The sequence below is a fragment of the Rana temporaria genome, chromosome 13, assembly GCF_905171775.1.
Source record: "Rana temporaria chromosome 13, aRanTem1.1, whole genome shotgun sequence".
NCBI classification, from domain to species: Eukaryota; Metazoa; Chordata; class Amphibia; order Anura; family Ranidae; genus Rana; species Rana temporaria.
In genome coordinates this window covers 14,897,299-14,921,997 of record NC_053501.1, presented here as the reverse complement: position 1 = coordinate 14,921,997, position 24,699 = coordinate 14,897,299, and the positions used below count along the sequence as shown (strand labels likewise).

At 40.7% G+C, this 24,699-nt stretch overlaps 1 protein-coding gene across 2 annotated transcripts in view; it reads right to left on the bottom strand.

The window, feature by feature from the left end:
* VSX2 (visual system homeobox 2) overlaps positions 1-17,748 on the bottom strand; it is a 38,525-nt gene extending 20,777 nt beyond the window's left edge. For both annotated transcript variants that reach the window (XM_040332376.1, XM_040332377.1), the window contains exon 1: positions 17,450-17,748. In XM_040332376.1, the coding sequence (XP_040188310.1) occupies positions 17,450-17,729 (280 nt within the window). In that variant the 5' untranslated portion in view covers positions 17,730-17,748. The remainder of the gene's footprint in view (positions 1-17,449) is intronic.
* Positions 17,749-24,699: the final 6,951 nt, after the last annotated feature.

Here is a 24,699-nt window from a genome sequence, read left to right as displayed (position 1 = left end):
TCCGAAGTGTCCGCCATAATGTCGCAGTACCGAAAAAAAAACGCTGATCGCCGCCATTACTAGTAAAAAAAATATATTAATAAAAATGACATAAAAATACCCCCCATTTTGTAAACGCTATAACTTTTGCGCAAACCAATCAATAAACGCTTATTGCGATTTTTTTTACGAAAAATATGTAGAAGAATACGTATTGTCCTAAACTGAGGAAAAAAAATGTTTTTTTTTATATATATTTTTGGGGGATATTTATTACAGCAAAAAGTAAAAAATATTAATTTTTTTCAAAATTGTCGCTCTATTTTTGTTTATAGCGCAAAAAATAAAAACCGCAGAGGTGATCAAATACCACCAAAAGAAAGCTCTATTTGTGGGAAAAAAAGGACGCCAATTTTGTTTGGGAGCCACGTCGCACGACCGCGCAATTGTCAGTTAAAGCGACACAGTCCCAAATCGCAAAAAGTGCTCTGGTCTTTGGGCAGCAATATGGTCCGGGGGTTAAGTGGTTAAAAAGAATGTCACCACATGAGCCCTGTGACTGACTTAAAGCAGAAAAACAGCTAAAGCTCTTAAGACTTAATCAGACTCAAATCACCCCCATCATCTCAGACGGAATCAAACTTTCACTCCCATGAAACCTGGAGACTAAATCAATCTATGACCTACACCATTCCAGGAAATCCGACTATCAACCCCATCATCCTTGGAGAATGAATCAATCTCTCCCCCTTGTCAATCCAGAACACTAAATCAGACTGTCACCCCTATCATATCAGGAAACTGACTCAAACTATCACTCCCAGGAGACTTAATCAGACTATAACCCCCATCATCCTTGGAGATGAATCAGACTATCACCTACATAATTTCTGGGGTCTGAATCAATCTATAACCCCCATAATCCCCAAAATTTAAAGAGCGAATCAGACTATCACCACCACCATCCTATGAGGTGCAATCAGACTATCATACAAATCATTCTAAATTTATCATCTCATTTATCAAACCTTTATCATCCCAGGAGACTAAATCAGACTTTCATCCAAATCCTTCCTGGAGACACATTCAGACTTTCACCCCCCTCATCCCTGGGGACTGAATAATCTATCTCTCCTATTATTCCAGAAGACTAAATCAGAATATCACCCCCATCATCCCAAAAGACTGAATCAGATTACCATTCCCATCATCCCAAAAGAGTGAGTCAGACTATCACTCCCATCATCCCAGGAGGCTTAGTCAGCCTATCACTCCATCATCCCTATGGAATCAATCGATCATCCCAGAAGATGATAGGGGTGATAGTCTGATTCAGTCTCTTGAATTGATGGGGGTGATAGTCTATCACCCCTATCATCCTTATGGACTGTTTTGGACAATCACCCTCCCCTATCATCCCTGGGGACTAAATCAATCTATCACCTCCATCATCCCATGAGATTAAATCAGACTTTCACCCCCTTCATCCCTGGGGACCGAATCAGACCATCACCCCCAACTCTCCAGAAGACTGAATCAGACCATCACCCCTATCATCCCATGAGACAAAAATCATACTATGACCCCCATTATTCCTGAAGACAGAATCAGACGATCACCTCTCTCACGCCTTGGGATTAAATCAAACTACCACACCCATCATTCCAGCAGACTGAATCAAACTATCACCTCCATCATGAGACGTAATCTGATAAACACACCCTTCATCCCCGGAGAATGAATCAAACTTTCCCCCCATCTTTTCTGAAGACTAAATAAGACTATCACCCCCAAGATCTCTGGAGACTGAAGCTGATTATCACCCCCATCATCCCATGAAACAAAATCAGATTGTCCCCCATATCGTTCCTGAGGACCGAATCAGACAAGGATTTGACTGACAGCAGCGGAAGTCAATGGCGTCCTCTGCCTCATCAAAGCCTGTGAGACCAGGAAGTGAGGGAAGAGATATTGCAGATGGGTACAGCACCCTCAAGTGAGGGTAAGTATTGGGGTGGTGAGGGGCAGGGCTGTCTTAATGAGAGGGCACACCTGGGCACTGCCCAGGGGCCCTAGCTGCATGGGGGGCCCCCGCACTTTCCCCAAAGCAGCTGGTCCTTGAGCCCATGCTGCCCCGAAATTGGAGGCCCCATGATAGCACTGAGAGTGATAGATACACAGGAGAGGCAGTCTGCCTCATACCTACTTAATGCCTGTTTACCTGAACTGTCATCATTGTAGGGGCCCATGATGCTATTAAGACGGCCCTGGTGAGGGGGCAATACTTTTAACTAAAAAAAAAAATATGTCATTGCCAGGAATGCATTAAAGTTATAAATGTTTAGGCTTTAGAACCACTTTAATCTATCTCCCTATCATCCCAGAAGACTAAATCAGACTATCAACCCCCATTCATCTCTGGAAACTTCATGAGACTATTACCCCCATCATCACATGAGACCAAATCAAACTATTACCCTCATTATCCCATGAGACTGAATCAGTATATCACCCCATAATTCCATGAGACTAAATCAGACTATCACCCCCATCACCCAAGGAGACTGAATCAGACTATCACCATCATCATCCCTGGGGAGGAGTCAAACTTTAACCTCCATCAAACTTGAAGACTGAACTAGACTATTACTCCCATCATTCCACGAGACTGAAACAAACTAATCACCCCTATCACCCTCGGAGACCTCATCATTCAGAATATCACTCCCATCATCCCAAATTAGATTATCACCCCTATTACTACAGAAGACTGAATCAGACTATCACCGCCATCATCTCATGAGACAGAATTAGACTACCATCCCCATCACCCTTAGAGACTGAATTAAACTATAACCCCCATTATCCCATGAGACTGAATAGGACTATCACCCTCATCATTCCAGTAGACCAATTCAGACTAACACCTCCATTATCCCATGAGACAGAATCTAGTCATCAGGGCCGGCCTTAGGTGTTCAAGCGCCCTGTGCGAGCTAATCCTGTGGCGCCACCCCCCCCCCCCCAACTTCACTCCTTGCCCCCTGGTCACCTAAACATACACAAAGAGGCTATCCTCTGCCTGGAGCCGCCTGGGGAGTGACAATGAGGAGGAAGAGGTGAGGCAAGAGTCAGCGGAGCCCCTAGGTGGCAGTGCGCCCTTGGAGGCTGCCTTCCTAATCCGCCTAGTGGTAGCGCCGACCGCCCGGCCTTGCTGCGACTCACATTTTGCGAGCTGCGATGGCCGCACGGCGCCCCTGTGGCCCATGGTGCCCTGTGCAGCCGCACAGCTCGCACACCCCAAAGGCCGGCCCTGCTAGTCATCAACCTTAGATGAGACTGAATCAGAATATAATCCCCATCACTGCTGTAGAATGAATCAATCTATCACCCCTATTATGCCTGGGGACCAAATGACACTCCCCCCCCCCCCCCCATGACTCTAGAAGAAGAAGACTGATGCCAATCATCCCAAGAAGCTAAATCAGACTTTCACCTCTCACATACTATGAGACTAAATCACACTATCACCCCCATCATCCTCGAGGACCGAATAAGATTACCATCCCCATCATTCCAAGAGACTGGATCAGACTATCACCCTCATCATCCCATGGGACATTATCACATTTCCACCCCCATAAACCTGGGGACTGAATCCGACTATCACCTCCATTATAGTTACAAAGTCAGGTTGAAAAAAAGACAAGTCCAGTTCAACCAACAGAAGGGGAAAAAATACAATCCTATCCCCAGAGTTGATCAAGAGGAAGGCAAAAGAAAACGAATAAACAATAAAGCATGATCCAAATTGCTCCAGCAGGGAAGAAAATTCCTTCCAGTTTCCCTGAGAAGCAATCAGATATTCCCTGGATCAACTTTACTTATAGATATTAATCAGGGCTTTTTTTCCCAGAGAATAGTTGCAGGACCTCCCCAGCAACAATAGATCGCCATGCAAAAATAGATCTTGGGGAACAATAGATCCCCAAGCAGTCAGCATCAATGGACTCCCTAGCACACCCCAGCACCCAGGGCCAATCCGCCCTATAGGCTCACTATGCAAGCCACTTAGGGGCCCGCAAGGCTGCGGAGGGCCCCCCAAATTACTAGAGGCCCCGCCTGGTGAGAAGTAATTTTTGGCCCCTCACCCTGCTTCTCAACTCGCTGGCTGCATGGGAGAAGAGGTAAGAAGTCAGCCGCCCCCCCCTCCTCTCACTTTAATGTAAGATGTCATTTCCAACAGCAGAACATCCCCCCTGCTTCTCAACTTTAATGTGACAGGTCCATTTTGGGCAGCAGCCCCCCATGCGGCCTTAGGCTGCATTCACACCTGTTTTTTACCGCAATTTGCCGCGACAAAACGCATCGTTTTTTACCGTGATTTGCCACGACAAAACGCATCGTTTTTTACCGCAATTTTTTATAGGTCTAGGGTCACCAATGTAAAACGCCCAAACGCCCAAATTCGAGCGACAAAAAAGGGTACAGAACTTGTTTGGGCGTCAGGCGTTTTGGAGTGGAGATGTGAACCATCTCCATAGAGAATAATGTATTTTTTCCCCTCTAGCGTTTTGGGGTGTCGCGCTTCAGGCGACAAAACGCTCAGGTGTGAATGCAGCCTTAATGGACGGGTCATCCCTGCTTATGATCTACCAAAACCCCCAGATTCTTCTCCACCATTGATTCTCCCAGTTGTACTCCTAGTATGTAAGATGCATATTCTTAGTCCCCAAGTGCATAACTTTACATGCATCAACATTAAACCTCATATGCCACATACAGTGCTTGAAAAAGTATTCATACCCCTTGAAATTTTCCACACTTTGTCATGTTACAACCAAAATCCTAAATAAGAAGGCCAGTATGGTGGCCTGAATTTATGCGAGGAGCCCGGGGGTATATATTCAGTCTACTCCCCTGCTTCCCTGCCATTTCCAGTGTGCGGTACGTTGACGTCACTAGGCCAACTCTACCCCACTCAGTTTGCTGTCTGTGAGACTGAGTGTTTGATTCTTCGAGTGTTGCGACTCTTCCATTCGGGGTCATCGTAGGTGGTTCTTGCTTTTCTGTTGCAGGTAGGATTCGTACCTTTCGTACCAGACGCTATGTTGCGATTTGTTGTTTTACCTTTCTTGCAAACAAGTCAACCTCAGATTTCGAGAAATTAAGAGTAGTGTTCGGCAACCTGAACGTGCCCATCGCAAAACAAAGTTGAATGTCCGGCTCAGTCTATCACCTTGTTAATAACCAGTCTAGACACCCTCTCCATGCAGGCCAGCCTTCCACCCGTCAAGTTGTTCTGGATCAGGTTGGTCATTCATGCCTTCGCCCGTTCACAAGTTTGTACCAAGAAACAACTACTGTCCTTGCTAGGCATGCTCAATTTGGCAATGAGGATTATTCCTCAGGATTGTTCCTTCATCTCACGACTTCTGGTTTTCCTGTCACAAGGCACAGGACCCTGATCAAATCCTCAGATTGGACCAATCAGCTATCGCTGATCTGGCAATGTGGGACAAGTTCCTGGAAAACTGGAACGGTGTGTCCATGTTCATCCCGGTGGCATCTTCCTTGTCACCCCATGTAGTGACGGATGCAGCAGCCTCCACAGGCTTTGCAGCAATTTTTGTCCCTCACTGGTTCGCAGGACCATGGCCACAGGAGATTCTGCTGATCCCTGGGTTTAGTCAGTTGTCCTCCTTGTTCGAACTCTATCCCATAGTAGCAGGAGCTCAGGTTTGGGACCTGGATAGGGTGAACTTCTTCACGGACAAGATCATCAATAAAGGCAGGTTTAAGTCCTTGGCCATCATGTCCTTTATACGCAGGCTAACTTTTCATTATTCTTTCAACAGAATCCTGGAGCCAACCCGACCACATCTCCCGTCCCACCTTGGTCGCAGCTGATGATGGGCTGAACGGGCACTTACGCAACACTACCCAACTGATAAACCAATCTCTGTCCCACAACACATCAAAGTCCTACCACACCGCCTGGAAGACTTACTGCAGGTTTTCGAGTCTCGTGTCCCAGTTTGGCGACAGGCAACATCAAGCATATCCTGGCTTTCATGTCATATTGTCACACGGAACTAACATTATCCCACAATACTTGGCTGTACTTGGCCGGCATTCAACATTTCCTGTCCTTAAAGGCCCCCGAGAAGCCTTCCCTGTTAACGGTCTACAAGGTCAAAGCTATCTTACGAGGTATCCAGAAGCACCAACCAATGGCCAGAGGCAAATGCTTACCCATTTCAAGTGCCACATTCCGGGACATGTCAGTTATCCTTCCACAGACCCCCTTCAGGTTACTGCAAAGCTGCCAAAGCAGATACCCCTCATCACGACTGACCTATCACAGACTGACCCATCACAGAACCCCCATCACAGTCCTCGATCGATAGTTGACTTCTGTCCTTTTCATAACAGTATAGCGCTCCCCTCCCTACAGAGCTCTACCTTATTCACACAAGATGGAAAGCACAGCAGCCCTGGACAACATACATAGCTATGATTAAACACTAAGGGCCAGATCCACAAAGAAATTACGCTGGCGTATCAATAGATACGCTGCGTAATTTCTAAGATCCCCCGTCGTATCTACAAAACAAGATACGACTGAATGAGGGCTCGATCCGACTGGCGTATGTCTTAGTACGCCGTTGGATCTCAGGTGCATATTTACGCTGGCCGCTAGATGGCGTTTCTGTCGATTTCCGCGTTGAGTATGCAAATTAGCTAGATACAGCGATCCACGAACGTACGTCCGGCCGGCGCATTTTTTTACGTAGTTTCCGTAAGGCTTTTTTCGGCGTATATTTACCCCTGCTATATGAGGCATATCCTATGTTAAGTATGGACGTCGTTCCCGCGTCGAATTTTGAAAATGTTACGTCGTCTGCGTAAGTCGTTCACGAATAGGGCTTATTGCGGGTTAATTTCGAGCATGCGCACTGGGATACCCCCACGGACAGCGCATGCGGCATTAAAAAAACGTAATTTATGTCAGGTCAAGACGTATTAACATAAAACACGCCCCCATCACATCCATTTGAATTGCGCGCCCTTACGCCGCCAAAGTTACACTACGCCGCCGTAACTTACGGCAAAAATTCTTTCAGGATAAGGAAAATACGCTGTAAGTTACGTGGATCTGGCCCTAAGTATAGTGTGAAATGCGTCAGCTGTCCGGTTTCCTGTGGCTTGTAGTGCTTTTCCTGATTTTACCATAAAAGGCAAAGATTGTTTGGAATGCGGCAGTCCAGAACACTTCATTTCCAGTCGGCCCTGGACCTCAGGCAGAACTTTTCACGTTAAAGGTGGGTGATTGATTGCTGGGACCGCCCTGCTGTGTAGCAACCAATCACCCGCTTCTTAACTTAAAAAGTCCCGCCCTTTGTCCAGAGCAGCCACGCTTCACGTCTCGTGTGACTAAGGCCATACATGGGTCGAATTTCAAAATAATTTTCTTTCTAAACATCTTACCTAAGAATTTTCATTTGTATTTTGCAGCAACAGGTGGTTTTCGTGCGGCCATCGAATTTGAGTAATCGGACTGGAATTTTTTTTTCAAAATTAACGATTTCCTAATCAATGATGGGAGAATCATGCGAGAATTGTAAATCGAAAAAGAAATGCGCATGTGCAAGAAAACAAAATTCCCGGAAAGAAAAGAAGATTCCCAGCCACATAAAATAATTTTCTGTAGCAACAGGAGGTGAAATTGAAGGTTTGGTTTCGTTGAATTTTGAAATCAATGGTGGCACCTTTGAAAAACAAAACGCACACATTTTCTGATTTTCAAAAGAAAATTATTTCGAGATTTGATGACGTATGGCCACCCTAAGACAGGCAGTGTGGGGAGGGGGCAGTGCAGTGATCTTATCAAAGGGACAGATCCAGTGTGCACCTGCCATGCTATCAACATAGAAGTGGCAGGCACGCGAGCCAGCGGCAGGGAAGGGTGGCCGGCGCCGTTCACTTCTTCTCCTCTGCGGCTCTGCCTTCACACGTGACTCTGCAGGAGAAACATAGTGGGCGTTGCTGGCGCTGCACGGGACGATGGGACGTTCGGTTCTCCTGCTCGGCTCCTCCCCTCCCTCAAACACATTATAGCTCCAGTCCACACTTCACACAGCGCGGGAAGGAAAGTGCAGCGGCGAGCATGGCGGCCGCAACCTGCCGGCGGCCGGCCCGCCACTGCTTTTTATTAACATACCGTGATGTCATAGACATGACACTGGAGTGAATGCAGCTGATCATAGGGCAGGCAGGCGTATAATTGTAAAGTGCGGCCGCGGCCCACAGCTGAGCTGGTTAATTTGACTGACAGCAGGCGGCCTACCGGGAATTTTCCAGGTATCCCGGTAGGCCAGTCCGGCCCTGGGGAGAGGACACACAGGCAACTATTTGGTGAGGCTGCAGTCCGGGTAGGTCCACTGTACCCCCCGGCCTGCCATTCTGATTTGGTCCCCAGTGATGCAGCGGGTGATAGTTTGATTCAGACTCATGGGATGATAGCAAAGGTAGTCTAATTTAGTCATCTAGCTTAATGGGGTGATACATGCAAAAAAGGGAGAAAGGCTGGTACAATGGAAGTTGGCTAACACAACATTTTATTATAGCATGTGAACAACAGTAAAAAAAAAACAAAAAAAAAAAAACGTTTCGGCCTGCAAGGCTTAATCATGATTAAGGCCTGATGGCCGAAACGCGTTGGGGTTTTGACTGGTGTTCACATGCTATAATAAAATGTTGTGCTAGCCAACTTCCATTGTACCAGCCTTTCTCCCTTTTTTGCATGTATCACCCCATTAAGCTAGATGACTAAATTAGACTACCTTTGCTATCATCCCATGAGTCTGAATCAGACTATCACCCGCTGCATCACTGGGGACTAAATCAGAATATCACCCCCATCTCTCCAGGAGACTGAATAGGACTTTTACTCCCATCAACCCAGGAGAATGGATAAGACTAGCACCACCATCATCCCAATAGACTGATTTTCACTATCACCCCCTTCATTCCATGATATGGAATCTGACTCTTACTCCTATAATCTCTGGATCTCTGGAGACTGATTCAGACAACCATCCATTACTGCTATTATCCCTGGAGACTGAAATTGACTATCATTCCCATCATTCAATGACATGGAATCGAACTTTCACCCCATGATCCCTGGAGACTGAATCAGACTTTCACCCCCATCATCCCTGAGGACAGAATAAAACTATCACCCCAGGAGACTTAAACTATTACCACCATCATCCCTGGAGACTGAATCAGACCATCACCCCCATCATCCCATGAGTCAGAATCAGACTTTCACCCCGTATGATCCCTTGAGACTGAATCAGACTATCATCCCCATCATTCCAGAAGAGTGAATCAGACTATTACCTCCATCATGCCTGCAGACTGAATCCCACAACCATCCCATCATCCTATGACAAGTAATAAAACCTTCACCCCTATGATTTCTGGAGACTATCATTCCTGGAGACTAAATCAAACTATCACCTCCATTATGCCAGAGGAATAGATCAGTCTAAACCATCATATCATGAACCTATCACCTCCATCATCCCTGAAAACTGAATCAGACTATCAACCCTATCTTTCCAGGATCCTGAATCAAGCTATTACCCCCATCATCCAGCTATTACCCCCATCTTCCCTAAAAATTAAATTAGACTATCACTTCCACGCCTCCAGGACCAGGAAACTGGATCAAACCATCACCCTCAACATTCCATGAGAAGAAATCAGACTTTCACCCAGGGGCGGACTGATCATTCGGGCACTGCCCGAGGGCCCCATGCCACTAGAGGGGCCCCATCAGGGTTGGCAGCCTCAGTAAAACCAAGGGCAGTATGTAAAAATCTGTATTTTTTTTTTAAATCCCAAGATTATAGCTGCCCCACCTCTCCAGTACCTTTTCAGTGTGTGTATGTGTATTCTGTGTGTATGTATACTGTGTGTGTTTGTGTATATTGTGTGTATACGGTGTATGTTTACTGTATGTGTGTGTATACTGTGTGGCCCAATAATGTCCTATTGCCCGGGGGTCCCATAATCTCCTATTTCCCGGGGGCCCCATAATCTTCTATTTCCCGGGGGTCCCATAATCTCCTATTTCCTGGGGGCCCCATAATCTCCTATTGCCCAGGGGCCCCATAAGTTGTCAGTCCGCCCCTGCTTTCACCTCTTTAATCTCTGGAGAGTGAATCAGACGATCACCCCCATCTTTCCAGGATTCTGAATCAAACTATTGCCCCCAACATCCCTAGAGATTGAATCGGGCTATCACCCACATCATCCATAAAAATTGAATCAGACAATCACCCCCACCACTCCAAGACCAGGAGACTGAATAAGACTATCACCCCCATCATCCCATGAGATGGAATCAGACCTTTACCCCATGATCCCTGGAGACCAAATTAGAAATAGAACCCTCTTCATCCTTTTTCAAAGATTTTATTCAGATTTTTGTTTTAAACTGTACAAACAATGAAATTCATTGAATAGTACAGGAAGGGTACAATATCTAATAGTTTGTACAAATATTTTGTAAACACTGAAAAAATAAAATAAAAATAAATATTTAATTGACAGTCAAATAAATGTTTTCAATATTTGCAAGTAAAATAATAAACAACAAATTTGAAAGCAAATATATATGTTTCCATTTGATTATTATATATTTTCTATTAAAGACAACCCCCTTCATCCTAAGAGACTGAATAACACTATTCCCCCATCCCTGGAGACAGAATCGGACTATCACCCCCATCATCCCAAATGACCGAATGGGACTATCACCTTCACCCCCCCAGGATAGTGATACTGTATCAGACTAGAACTATTCCGCCCCCATCCCTGGAGACAGAATCGGACTATCACCCCCATCATCCCAAATGGCCGAATGGAATGGGGCTATCACCTTCATCATACCAGGATACTGTATCCGACTAGAACTATTCCGCCCCCATCCCTGGAGACAGAATAGGACTATCACCCCCATCATCCCAAATGGGACTATCACCTTCATCACCCCAGGACACTGTATCTGACTAGAACTATTACACCCCATCCCCCCCCCCATCACTGGAGACAGAATCAGACTATCACCCCATCATCCCTAATGGGACTATCACCTTCATCACCCCAGGACACTGTATCCGACTAGAACTATTACCCCCCTCCCCCCATCACTGGAGACAGAATAATCAGACTATCACCCCCATCATCCCAAATGACCGAATGGGACTATCACCTTCACCATCCCAGGATACTGTATCCGACTAGAACTATTACCCCCCCACCCCCCTCTTCTATTTGCCATTCCATTCAGAATCATTGCCACTGATCTGTCCTATATAATTAGGGCTGAGAACAAATGACATGGAATTTTTGGGATTACAGGATAATCAATTATTAGGAATAATAATAATCTGGAGATAGTGACTGGTATATGATAATATGCCATTGTTTGTGATCGGTTCGATATATCGGATGGAGATCTCATCTACAGATATGACACAGAAGACTCCTGGGATGATATCGCACAAGAAATAATCGTTGCCTTCCTAATCTGCTGATTTATCCTCCTAATCCCCATCTAATCAGAAGTCTATGGGGGAATGGTGAGGATTATTTTGAGTTCGAATCCGATTTTCGGTGTTTGTCCTCATCGGCCAGTTCAGAACACACAGCATGTACTGTCCTCACTCACTTCCTTTCCCATGACGTATATAGTCGTCTGTCTGTCGGTCGGTTCGTTAATAGCGGTCAGATATTCGTTTTTATACGATAAAGAGAGCTTCTCCTCCCTGCTTTATATCACACCAAGCTTACTGAGACCAGATCGGACTGAATGATTGACAGGTGTATCTACCAAAGTGCCAATAAGATTGCATGAGCCGATATAGGAATCACACACAATGGCATCGGAAAGATTCTCCATTTTGTTCTGGTGATGAACAGAGGACACTGCAGAAAATATTCTGTTTTCTAAAGGATCGCCTGATACCCATATCGTATCATATCGTGTCATATGGTATTATATCAGGACAGATCGTACAGTCTTGGTCATATGTGGAATGAGTTCAATATAATGATACCAATGTATATATATATATATATATATATATATATATATACACACACACACACACACACACACACACACACACACATACATATATATATATATATATATATATATATATATATATATATATATATATTTTTTTTATTATAAACCATATACTGGACTATATTCTAAAAACTGCATTTCATCCTATATACTGGAAAAAATGACTATGTGGCCATACACTGGATCACACATCATATACCGGATTATATACTGTATACTGGACATGGACTATACATCATACTGGATGATATATCTTTTACAGGACTATACATCACATACTGGTCTATATACAGCATTCTAGACTACATATTCTATACTGAATTACATACCATATAATGGACTATGTTACATACACTGGTCTATATGCATTTACTAGGCTAAATTACGGTATGGACTATACAGCGTATACTGAACTGCATCCCATATGGTGGGCGATATTATACCATATTCTGGACTATGCATCTAATACTGTATTATATATCATATAATGGGCTGTACATCAAACATTGGATTATATATATCATAAACTGGACGATATACCATACATTAGACTATATAACATATGGACTATACACCATATACTTAAATACCATATACTGGTCTATACACAACATAATGGATTATATATCATATGCATTGAATAATATACTGTAGAAAGTACAGTATTACATATAGGACTAGATTATTATATATATACTGTACTGCAATATAAGGGTCATATTACTTTTGGGGACAAGAGACGAATAAAACCAACCTATTCTTTCTTACTTCATTTCTGATAGATTATTATTATTATTATTATTATTATTATTATTAGTAGTAGTAGTAGTAGTAGAGGTAGTAGAGGTAGTAGTAGTTTTGGAAGTAGTATTCGTTTGTATTATTATTAGTAGTAGTAGTAGTAGTTTTGGAGGTAGTATTCTTTTTTTAATTATTCTTTTTATTATTATTATTTTTTGTAGTAGTAGTAGAAGGAGAAGGAGTATAAGTAGTAGTAGTTTTGTAAGTAGTATTATTTTGTACTATTAGTAGTAGTAGTAGTAGTAATAGTAGTAGAAGGAGTAGAAGTAATAGTTGTTTTGGAAGTAGTATTATTTTGTACTAGTAGTAGTAGTAGTAGAAGTAGTAGTAGTAGTAGTAGTAGTAGTAGTAGTAATAGTAGAAGGAGTAGAAGTAATAGTTGTTTTGGAAGTATTATTCTTTTGTTTTGGAAGTATTATTCTTTTTTTAATTATTATTATTATTTGTAGTAAAAGGACAAGGAGTAGAAGTAGTAGTAGTTTTGGAAGTAGTATTCTTTCATACTATTAGTAGTAGTAATAGTAGTAGAAGGAGTAGAAGTAGTAGTTGTTTTGGAAGTATTATTCTTTTTTTAATTATTATTATTATTTGTAGTAGAAGGACAAGGAGTAGAAGTAGTAGTAGTTTTGGAAGTAGTATTCTTTCATACTATTAGTAGTAGTGTAGTAGTAGTAATAGTAGTAGAAGGAGTAGAAGTAGTAGTTGTTTTGGAAGTATTATTCTTTTTTTAATTATTATTATTATTATTATTATTATTTGTAGTAGTAATAGTAGTAGTAGTAGTAGTAGAAGGAGAAGGAGTAGACGTAGTAGTAGTTTTGGAAGTAGTATTCTTTTGTACTATTAGTAGTAGTAGAAGGAGTAGAAGTAGTAGTTGTTTTGGAAGTATTATTCTTTTTTTAATTATTATTATTATTTGTAGTGTAGTAGTAGAAGAAGGAGTAGAAGTAGTAGTAGTTTTGGAAGTAGTATTCTTTTGTACTATTAGAAGTAGAAGTAGTATTTTTTTCGTAAGTAATATTCTTTTTTATTATTATGTTTTATTATTTGTTACTATTATTATTATTATTATTATTATTATTATTAGTAGTAGTAGTAGTAGTAGAAGGAAATGAGTAGAAGTAGTATTATTATTATATTTTTCATATTATCGAATTAAGGTTGAGGGCTCTATCCAAATAGAATTGTCTTCTACATTTGTATTAATCATGTCACAAGACCAGAGATTGCTGTTAGATTATATTATAGAATGGGTTATTATGTTGAATATCTTATGAGATGGAAATGCTCTGGAGGATGGAGGAGATTTTGTAGATATTTATTGTTACAATTTTTACCACCTGGAAGTAATTGTCGCTAGAAATATTTTTTTTTCCTATTATCAAAGAAAATATCTCCTTATAGACGATCCCAGGAATCCATCAGACAGAAACGTAGAAGATCCGAGCCTCTTACTATTTCCTCCACATAGAAAAGGTAATTATGATTTTTGTTTCACCATCAGAGATCAAAAGTTCCGAAAATGCATTCTGTACTAAAAAAGATCCTTATCAGAAATGACTATACTATTCCTCCTATCGTTGTATCAAAATGGGATTTCCCTCCTATCATTTTATCTCAATGGAATATAACTACTATCATTGCATCACACTGGACGATAACTCCTATTATTGTATAACACTGGAATATACTTATCATCATTGTATCACACTGGAAAATAACTCCTATCATTGTATCACACTGGAAAATAACTCCTATCATTGTATCACAATGCAATATAACGTCTATAGTTGTATCACAAGACTAGAACTCCTATTATTATATAACACTGGAATATATTATTATTATTGTACAATACTGCAATATAACTCCTATCATTGTATCACACTGGGATATAACTCCTATCATTGTATCACACTGGGATATAACTATACTATCATTGTATCAAACTGGAATATGTTTCCTATCATTGTATCACACTGGGATATAACTCCTATCATTGCATAACACTGGGATATAACTCCTATCATTGTATCAAGCTGGAATATATTTCCTATCATTGTATCACACTGGGATATAACTCCTATCATTGTATCACACTGGGATATATAACTCCTATCATTGCATCACACTGGGATATAACTCCTATCATTGTATCACACTGGAATATAACTACTTCCATTGTATAACACTGGAAAATAACTCCTATTATTGTATCACACTGGAATATAACTCCTATTATTGTACCACACCGAAACATTACTCCTATCATTGTATCACACTGGAATATCCCCCCCCCCTCATCATCATTGTATCACACTGGAATATAACTCCTATTATTGTACCACACCGAAACATTACTCCTATCATCGTATCACACTGGAATACCCCCCCCCCCCCTCATCATTGTATCACACTGGAATATAACTCCTATCATTGTATCACACTGGAATATCCCCCCCCCCCTCATCATTGTATCACACTGGAATATAACTCCTATCATTATATCACACTGGAATATACCCCCCCCCCCCCCTCATCATTGTATCACTCTGGAAATAATCCTCTTATCATTGTATCACATTGGAATGTTTCTCTAATAACATAACACATCATGGATTGTTAGAAATTGTAGGAAATTATGATATCTCTTGTTAAAAACATCCTATAGGGAGATGTAGGAGTCACACAGGAAAAGCTTATGATCCACTGGATCATGTTTACTGCTGCTTGTTGTTGTAATAATAATAATTATCATCACCTGTATTATTATTATTATTATTATTATTATTAGTAGTAGTAGTAGTAGTAGTAGTAGTAGTAGTAGTAGTAGTAGTAGTAGTAGTAGTAGTAGTAGTAGTAGTAGTATTTATACTAATACAACTTGTGTTACAGGATTGGGGACATATGAGGAATTGTATTGGACCGTTCTAAAATATTTTCGGTATCTATGATGATATTGGGAGGAAGGGATTATAATAAAAAAAATATTTGCACTAATATCAAGTGTATGAAATAGTAATAATGATGTTATACATTTTATAATTGTATAATACAGATAAAATAAATGGTATGATATTAATAATAATAATTGAACGAAACAGATATAAATTACATGATACTCACAGAAAATAAAAAAATATTATTTTAAATTGTAATATATTGATGTAAATATAACAACAATACTATGTAAAACGAATACAACTTCTAACAGTATCTTACAACTGATATAGTAACAATTATAAAATGTATATAATTGTATACATTTTTTGGCACTATACATCAATTACCAATATAAACACTAATGCAGTATATTGTTATTTTATATAAGAAACTATTATATGATGCTGATAATTATTGTACATTTTTTTTTGTATAAATTGTATCAGCAATTTAATACAGTTGATCAGAAATATCTTACAATTTATATCAGCATTCTACAAAGTTTACTACTATCATATCTAAGAGAAATTGTTATAAATCGTAATATGGGTAATACCTGTAAAATATTCTTATAAGAAAAAAAATGTGTTGAAAACTGTAAATAAAAATCAAATAAATTATAAGGAAAAAATATGTATTGAAAACTGTTAATAAAAATCAAATAAAGTATAAGAAAAAAAATATGTATTGAAAACTGTTAATAAAAATCAAATACATTATATTATGTATATATGAGGAGTATAATTATTGTATAATATAAATTGCATAAAATTAATACAAAATTGTAGAATTTTCATATGAATTGTTTAATATACACACACACACACACATATCTATATATATATATATATATATATATATATCTATCTATCTATCTATCTATCTATCTATCTATCTATCTATATATATATATATAAAAAAAATTGTATATAAACTGTATAATGCTTGTGTTAAAATTAATATAAATAGTATTATTTTTAAATAAACTGTATAATACTGATATTATTTGTATATTGTAGATATAAATTGTTTGTATAAATGGTATAATATTGATATAAAATGTAGAATTTTTAAATAAATTGTATAACACTGATATAATTTGTATATTGTAGATATAAACTGTATAATAAATAGTATACTATTGTTTTGAATTGCAAAAATATTGTTATAAAGTAGAAGAAACTGTTATAAATTGCATCATTTTGACATAGATTGTATATTGTAGATATAAACGGTATAATGTTTATTTTAATAGTATAATATAAATACACATTGTATAATGTTGATATAAATAGAATAAATCTGATCGAAGTGTAACAATGTTATTATGAATTGTGTATTAATAATATAAATGGCATAATACCGATTTAAAATGTATCCATTTAGTTATAAATTGTAAAATACTGATATAAATGACATAATAGTAATATAAGGTGTAAAGTATTGATACAAATGGTAAGCTCCTGATATTGGTAGAGAGTTTCTCTTCTCCTATAATCAGAGAGGCTTGACACTGACATATCGGAATGAGCCTCGGAGGATCTCCTGACTCACCTGAGCTGCAGGTCCGGCTCTCCTCCTCGGGCCCCGGACTTCTGTGTGGCCCCTGTGGGTCCCCCAGTAATAGGGCCGGTTGGCCATAGAATGTGGGAATGGCTGTGGCCCCCAAGAGCCCCAAACCAGAGCGGGCTGCCAGTAGATGGGCCCCTGGGGGGATGGGGGCAAGGTGGCCCCTGGGAGGGGTCGGTGGGTCCTTATTAAGTCCCAAAATCTCCTGGATGCCAAATCCTGTACTTCGGGGGGCTCCTGGGGGCCCCTCTCTGCCCGTCATCATGTCCAGTCCGGAGCCACAACTGACTGGCAGCCTTACCCGCGGCTTATATAACACCCCACCCGGGTGAGGGATCAGGCCCCGCCCCCTTGCAGGCGGCGACCAGCGGGTGTAGAATGGAGAGATCTTATCACACACATTTCATTATTATTATTTTGGGGCAGAAGATGTGCAAAAATGTAGGAGACCTGTCTGCAAGGTCTATGAGATAGATAGATAGATAGATAGATAGATAGATAGATAGATAGATAGATAGATAGATAGATAGATAGATAGATAGATAGATAGATAGATAGATAGATAGATAGATAGATAGATAGATAGATAGATAGACTAATATGTAGATAATGGGTATGTTAGTTATTAAAATATAGATAAACAGGTAGATACATAGATTATAGAATAGATAATATAGATGTACAAATAGATAATATGATAGCTAGAGCTAGATATGCAAATTGGTAGATAAAAGATATGTAGATAGATTATAGAGAGACTTTTTGTCTATGTATCTAGTTTTCTATCTATCAACTAAGTTATCTGTTATCTACCTATTTGTCTGCCTGTCTATCTATCTCTCTGTCCAGATAAAATGTATCAAATGACTTATCTATTCTCTACAAATTTGTCTATCTATCTACTATTTTATCTATTATCTACCTATTTTTCTGCTATCTATCAGATGGATTGAAAGGTAGGCCGATGGACAGATAGATAGATAGATAGATAGATAGATAGATAGATAGATAGATAGATAGATAGATAGATAGATAGATAGATAGATAGATAGATAGACCGACCCAGCCTATCTGTCCATCGGCCTACCTTTCAATCCATCTGATACATATAGATAAAATAGTAGATAGATAGACAAATTTGTAGAGAATAGATAAGTAATTTGATACATTTTATCTGGACAGAGAGATAGATACACAGGCAGACAAATAGGTAGATAACAGATAACTTAGTTGATAGATAGAAAACTAGATACATAGATTATAGAGAGACTTTTTGTCTATCAACCAAGTTATCCGTTATCTACCTATTTGTCTACCTATCTATCTATCTCTCTGTCCAGATAAAATGTATCAAATTACCTATCTATTCTCTTGTCTATCTATCTACTATTTTATCTATCTACTATTTTATCTATCTACTATTTTATCTATCTACTATTTTATCTATCTACTATTTTATCTATCTATCTATCTATCTATCTATCTATCTATCTATCTATCTATCTATCTATCTATCTATCTATCGGCCTACCTTTCAATCCATCTGATAGATAGCAGAAAAATAGGTAGATAATAGATAAAATAGTAGATAGATAGACAAATTTGTAGAGAATAGATAAGTCATTTGATACATTGTATCTGGACAGAGAGATAGATAGACAGGCAGACAAATAGGTAGATAACAGATAACTTAGTTGATAGATAGAAAATAGATACATAGACAAAAAGTCTCTCTATAATCTATCTACATATCTTGGATCTACCAATTTGCCTATCTAGCTCTAGCTATCATATTATCTATTTGTACATCTATATTATCTATTCTTTAATCTATGTATCTACCTGTCTATCTATATTTTAATAACTAACACACCCATTATCTACATATTAGTCTACCTATATATCATCTAACATATTAATCAGTCTATCTACGATAGATAGATAGATAGATAGATAGATAGATAGATAGATAGATAGATAGATAGATAGATAGAGGCAGATCCAGAGATAATTGTCCGTCAGACTTTAGGAGGGCCGGATTGTGGCCAGCAGGGGCAGGAAATGTCACGGGCATCCAGCATCAGTGAGAATAAATATGGCCTCAGGTTTGGTGGTCAATAGGAGGAGAAGTATTCCCCCTATTAGTAAGCGGGATAGTATCTCATCATTGGTATCAGGGGAATATATAGTGCCCCAGTGTGAGGAATAGTGCCTCCTATCAGTGGGAGGAATTTTGCCCCAAAGGCCAGATAAAGGCTAGCAAAGGGCCACATCTGGCCCTCGGGCCGTAGTTTGGAGACCCCTGATCTACATATTAGTCTACCTATCTATCATCTAACATATTAGTCTGTCTGTCTGTCTGTCTAAGATAGATAAACATATATTAACTTAGCTGATAGAAAGATAGATAGTAGAAAAATAGGTAGATAATAGATAAAAATAGTAGATAGACAAATATGTAGAGAATAGATACATAATTTGATAAATTATTAAAGATAGATGGACGAGTAAACACATAATAGAATAGATAAGTTAGTAGAGTGATAGATAGACAGGCAGACCTACCTGTCTATCTATCTTTTAATAACTAATGTATCCATTATCTACATATTAGTCTACCTATCTATCAGCTAACATATCTATTATTTGCATATTTGTCTGTCTAGCTATCCACCTGTCTATTAACATATTAGTTCTATTATCTATTGGTCTGTCTGGACCTGTCTATCTATCTATCTTCTTGTTTGTTTACAGTATATATCATTTAACGTACCTATTATCCTTATATTTGTTCATCCATGTTAATTTATTCATCTACTTATCCATCTATCTATTAATCTATCAATAAACGTATCTATTATCTAGCCATTTGTCTATTATTCTTTCTTATTTATAGAAAAATTGTTAGATGGACAGGTAGAAAAATAAATAAATAGATAACAGAATAGGTAACATAGAGAGATGCACAAATAGGTAAATATTAGGGATGATAGATAGATAGATAGATAGATAGATAGATAGATAGATAGATAGATAGATAGATAGATAGGATAGATAGAAAGTTAGATGGACAGGTAGGCAAATAGAATAGATACTTTAGTAGATAGATAGAGAGAGTCAAATAGTTAGAAGATAGACATACAAATATCTAGAACATAAATTGGTTAGTTGATAGACAGACAGATAGTTAAGTTAGTTGGTAGATTGAAAAGATAGATACTGTAGAAAGACAAGTAGATAAATTGATATATAGATCGTCTATTATCTATCCGTCTATCTATTTAGTAACATAGCTGATAGATAAATAAATAGATATTATAATACATACAGTACATACATCATACATACATACATAGGCAAATAGGTAGATAAGCTAGTGGATAGAAGGACAGGTAGATGACTCTCATGATACCCCTGAGGCTGGCCACACATTAGTGGACTGAATGAAAGAAAAAGACGATAACTTCCTCCACACATTGGATATGGCTGGGAGAAGCCCTTCCTCTGAGTTATTGTATTCTGACAGCGGGGAGACTTCCCTGCCCTCACTGATCAGCCCTGACAGCTGTAGCCGGCGGTGCTGATCAACAGAAAAATTTCCAATCGGCTGGTTGTACACAAGTGAATCGACAGAGCAACTTGTGTTCAACCTGTCTGCCCATACATGGATCTATCTGTCTGTCTATTGGTGTGCGCAGTCTATGGCATTAGGGTGTGCACACAAACACACATGCTTTTCTCTGCAGCCTCAGCTGCACTAGACAGTGAATCAATGTGAAGTGCTCTGTGCTGAGCAGGACCCTGTTCATTCACAAACTGAAGCATAGCACTATAGTACAGTTTACTATGCTTCAGTCATGAATGGACACCGTGAGCAATGTTCATTTGTAAAAGGAAGGGGCCGGTAAATGACATATTTACTAGCCCTTCCCCTGCACTCTCCATTCTGAAACATGCCCCTCAGCAGCCGGTGGGAGTGGAGAGGAGGGATGCAAGCAGCACGGTGGGGTGGGGGGAGCCCGGGCAGTAGGGAATCAGCACCGCACGTAGTGATTAGGGTGTGGGCACTGATTGGCATCTTTCTCTTTTTTTTTTGCCTGCCCCTTCCCTGGTGGTCCAGTGTGGGCTTCCCTGGTGGTCCAGTATGGGCATCTGAGGGGGGGCTGCGCTAATAAACAATCAGCACAAACCCCCCCTGTCAGGAGAGCCGCCGATCGGCTCTCCTCTACTGGCGTCTGTCAGACGTGAGTGAGGAAGAGCCATCAACGGCTCTTCCTGTTTACATCGTGATCAGCCGTGATTGGACACGACTGATCACGTGGTAAAGAGCCTCTGCCAGACTGACACCCTGCATCACCGATCGCCGCGCGCGCCGGCATGAAATCCTGCAGGACGTCAATAGACGTCCAGTCAGGATTTCACAACCACTTCCCGGACGTCAATTGTATATTGACCGGGCGGGAAGTGGTTAATAGCCCTCCACTGGAAGAGGACTGCGCCCCCATCACAGGAAGCCCTTTATGCTGGGGTTAAGGACGTTGAGATAATGGAAAAAATGACGGCCAGACTGCGAGACAGGCTAGACGACCACGACAGTGTCTGGGAGCGGTGGCGTTCTCGGGAGGACCAACCTTGATCCGGCGGTCGAAAATAAGGAGGTACTTCTCCTCCTTACCTTATTGCTCATTTGATCTCCCTGGTCTTCCCCTTTCCCTTCTGTTCTCTTCTCCTTTCCTCCTTTCCCACTCTGTTCCTCTCCCACTTTTCCGAGTATGTTTAAAGTGTGCTATGGAAAGTTAAATGAGGCATCAGTCTCAGGGTACTGTACGCTACATGTCCTACTAGAGACACTGTTACTACTACCGTTAGTCTATGTCAGGGGTCCTCAAACTACGGCCCGCGGGCCACATGCGGCCCGTGGAGGACATTTAACCGGCCCACCCCACCCTGACATGCACGACAGGTTGTAACACAGTGGTCCCGCTGTGTCACGGAGCTCACAGTGTTAACAGTATGATAAAAGACCCGCCCTCCTCCTGACCTAGACTAGCTCGTGTGATAGAGCCAGTGTTCTGTCTATCACACGAGCTGGTCTAGGAGGAGGAGGGCGGGACTTTTATCATAGCGCGCCCGAACTGTTAACAACACTGTGAGCTTTGTGACACAGCGGGACCGTGACACAGCAGCAGTTTGGCACAGTAAGAAGTAAGGCTGTGAGGGGCTTACGATGGTGAGGTGAGGGGAGGGAGGGGGGGCTTGCGATGGTGAGGGGGGTTGCAGTGAGGGGCTGATGATGATGTAATGATGATGGTGGGGGGGGCTTGCAATGAGGGGCTTGCGATGGTGAGGGGGGGGAGTTGCAATGAGGGGCTGATGATGATGGTGAGGGGGGGGCTTGCAAAGGTGAGGGGGGTTGCAACGAGGGGCTGATGATGATGATGTAATGATGATGGGGGGGCTTGCAATGATCTTGATCGGCTTGCAATTAATGATTGTGAGGGGGGGCTTGCAATGAGGGAATTACAATGATGATGGCGAGTGGGGGGGGGGGGCTTGCAATGAGGGGCTTATGATGATGGTGAGGTGGGGGGGGGGGCTTGCAATGATCATGATATTGTTTTTTTTCGGCCCTCTAACAGTCTGAGGGACAGTGAACCGGCCCCCTGTTTAAAAAGTTTGAGGACCCCTGGTCTATGTGATGCCGTAGTTCACGGAAGGACCCCCCCCTTCGGGGTTCTAACATTTGCTTGCTAGACAACCCTCTTATTTTATCTCTGCCAATGTCTGCTTGCCATATTTGTACCAATGTTCTGCTGTTTTATTTTTCTACAGAATAATAAAAAACGTTATTTAAAAATAAAAAAATTAAAAATCATAGCAATGTGTTAAGTTGTGTAACCATAAAATATCCATCCACAAATGGAAGCCTCCACAAGGGGATTAGAAGCAAAATCCATCAGGAGCTACAGAGTATAAAAGAGAAGAGCGGTGCCTCTAAGTGTAGCAATATGGTTACATTTAATGAAGGTACAACATTTAGCAACTCACATAGTTGATGATTAAAAGAGATCTAAGTATGCAGGGTTCCGGGGTAAAGCTGTCCACATAGACCGTCCTCCTCACCGCCGCCTCTCATCACTGTCAGTCTGCAATCGTGACCGAGAAGACTACCCCACAGTAGATTGATCTGAAAGCGAGGCTTGACCTGCTTGTGGAAGGCACGGCATCAATGGCGGTGAGGACGACGGTCTATGTGGACAGCTTTACCCCGGATCCCTGCATACTTACATGTGCATGTTTTAATCATCAACCATGTGAGTTTTCTAAATGTTGTACCTTCATTAAATGTAACCATATTGCTACACTTAGAGGCCCCTCTCTTCTATTTTATACTCAGTTGTGACATGACGCTACTCTTATATCAAGACATCTTTTTTATATCAAGTCAAAATGTACCAAAAGATTTTGCTCGTCTTGCAAAACGCTCTCAAACCAAGTTACTCTCAAACCAAGGTTTTACTGTAGTTGCAATAAAATCTGCTTTAGTCAGACAGGCCGTTTATTGCACACTTGATGGGGAGCTAGAATCAGAAATGTGTTTTTATGAGACCTTGCTCCGATGCAAGGGGCAAATATCACCCTGAGGGTTTTGCTGGTTTCCCTGGTGCCATCTATAGACAGAGTGCTATTAGGCTTTTTTTTCCCCCTTCAGCTCCTCTGTGCCAGGTCTCTGCCATGGGGATTTCTGTGGGGTACTCACCAAATGAATGTGTGTTGCGAGGATATGTTCATGGATGGGAAAGGAGCTGCTGTAACCCAGGCACTGTAAGTAAAATAACACCCCACATGTAAAATAGGACATGGTCACAATTACAGGGAAATCCTGTCTTACCTTACCCACGATGCAGGTTCCTGGAGGGGGCAAAACTTCACTTGTGATGGTGGGCATACCACCAAAGGGATCTTCGGGGTCTGGGTGCCTAAAGAATTGAATACAGTCCTGTAATAGCACCTTGCAGCCAAGTACAATGTTTGTACCACATGCCAAGGTGAGTGTTGAATGTGGGACTAAGCGGCTGCAAAAAACACCCACCGGCCCCGCTAATGCAGGATTCAAGTAAAGTTCCTTTGATTTACATTGAGGACAACTAATCTGGAAACTGCAAGTAAGCCCTTAGGGTTTACGCAGGTGAAGGGGGTGTTGTCAGGAAATAGAGTATTATAAGGTGGAGGGG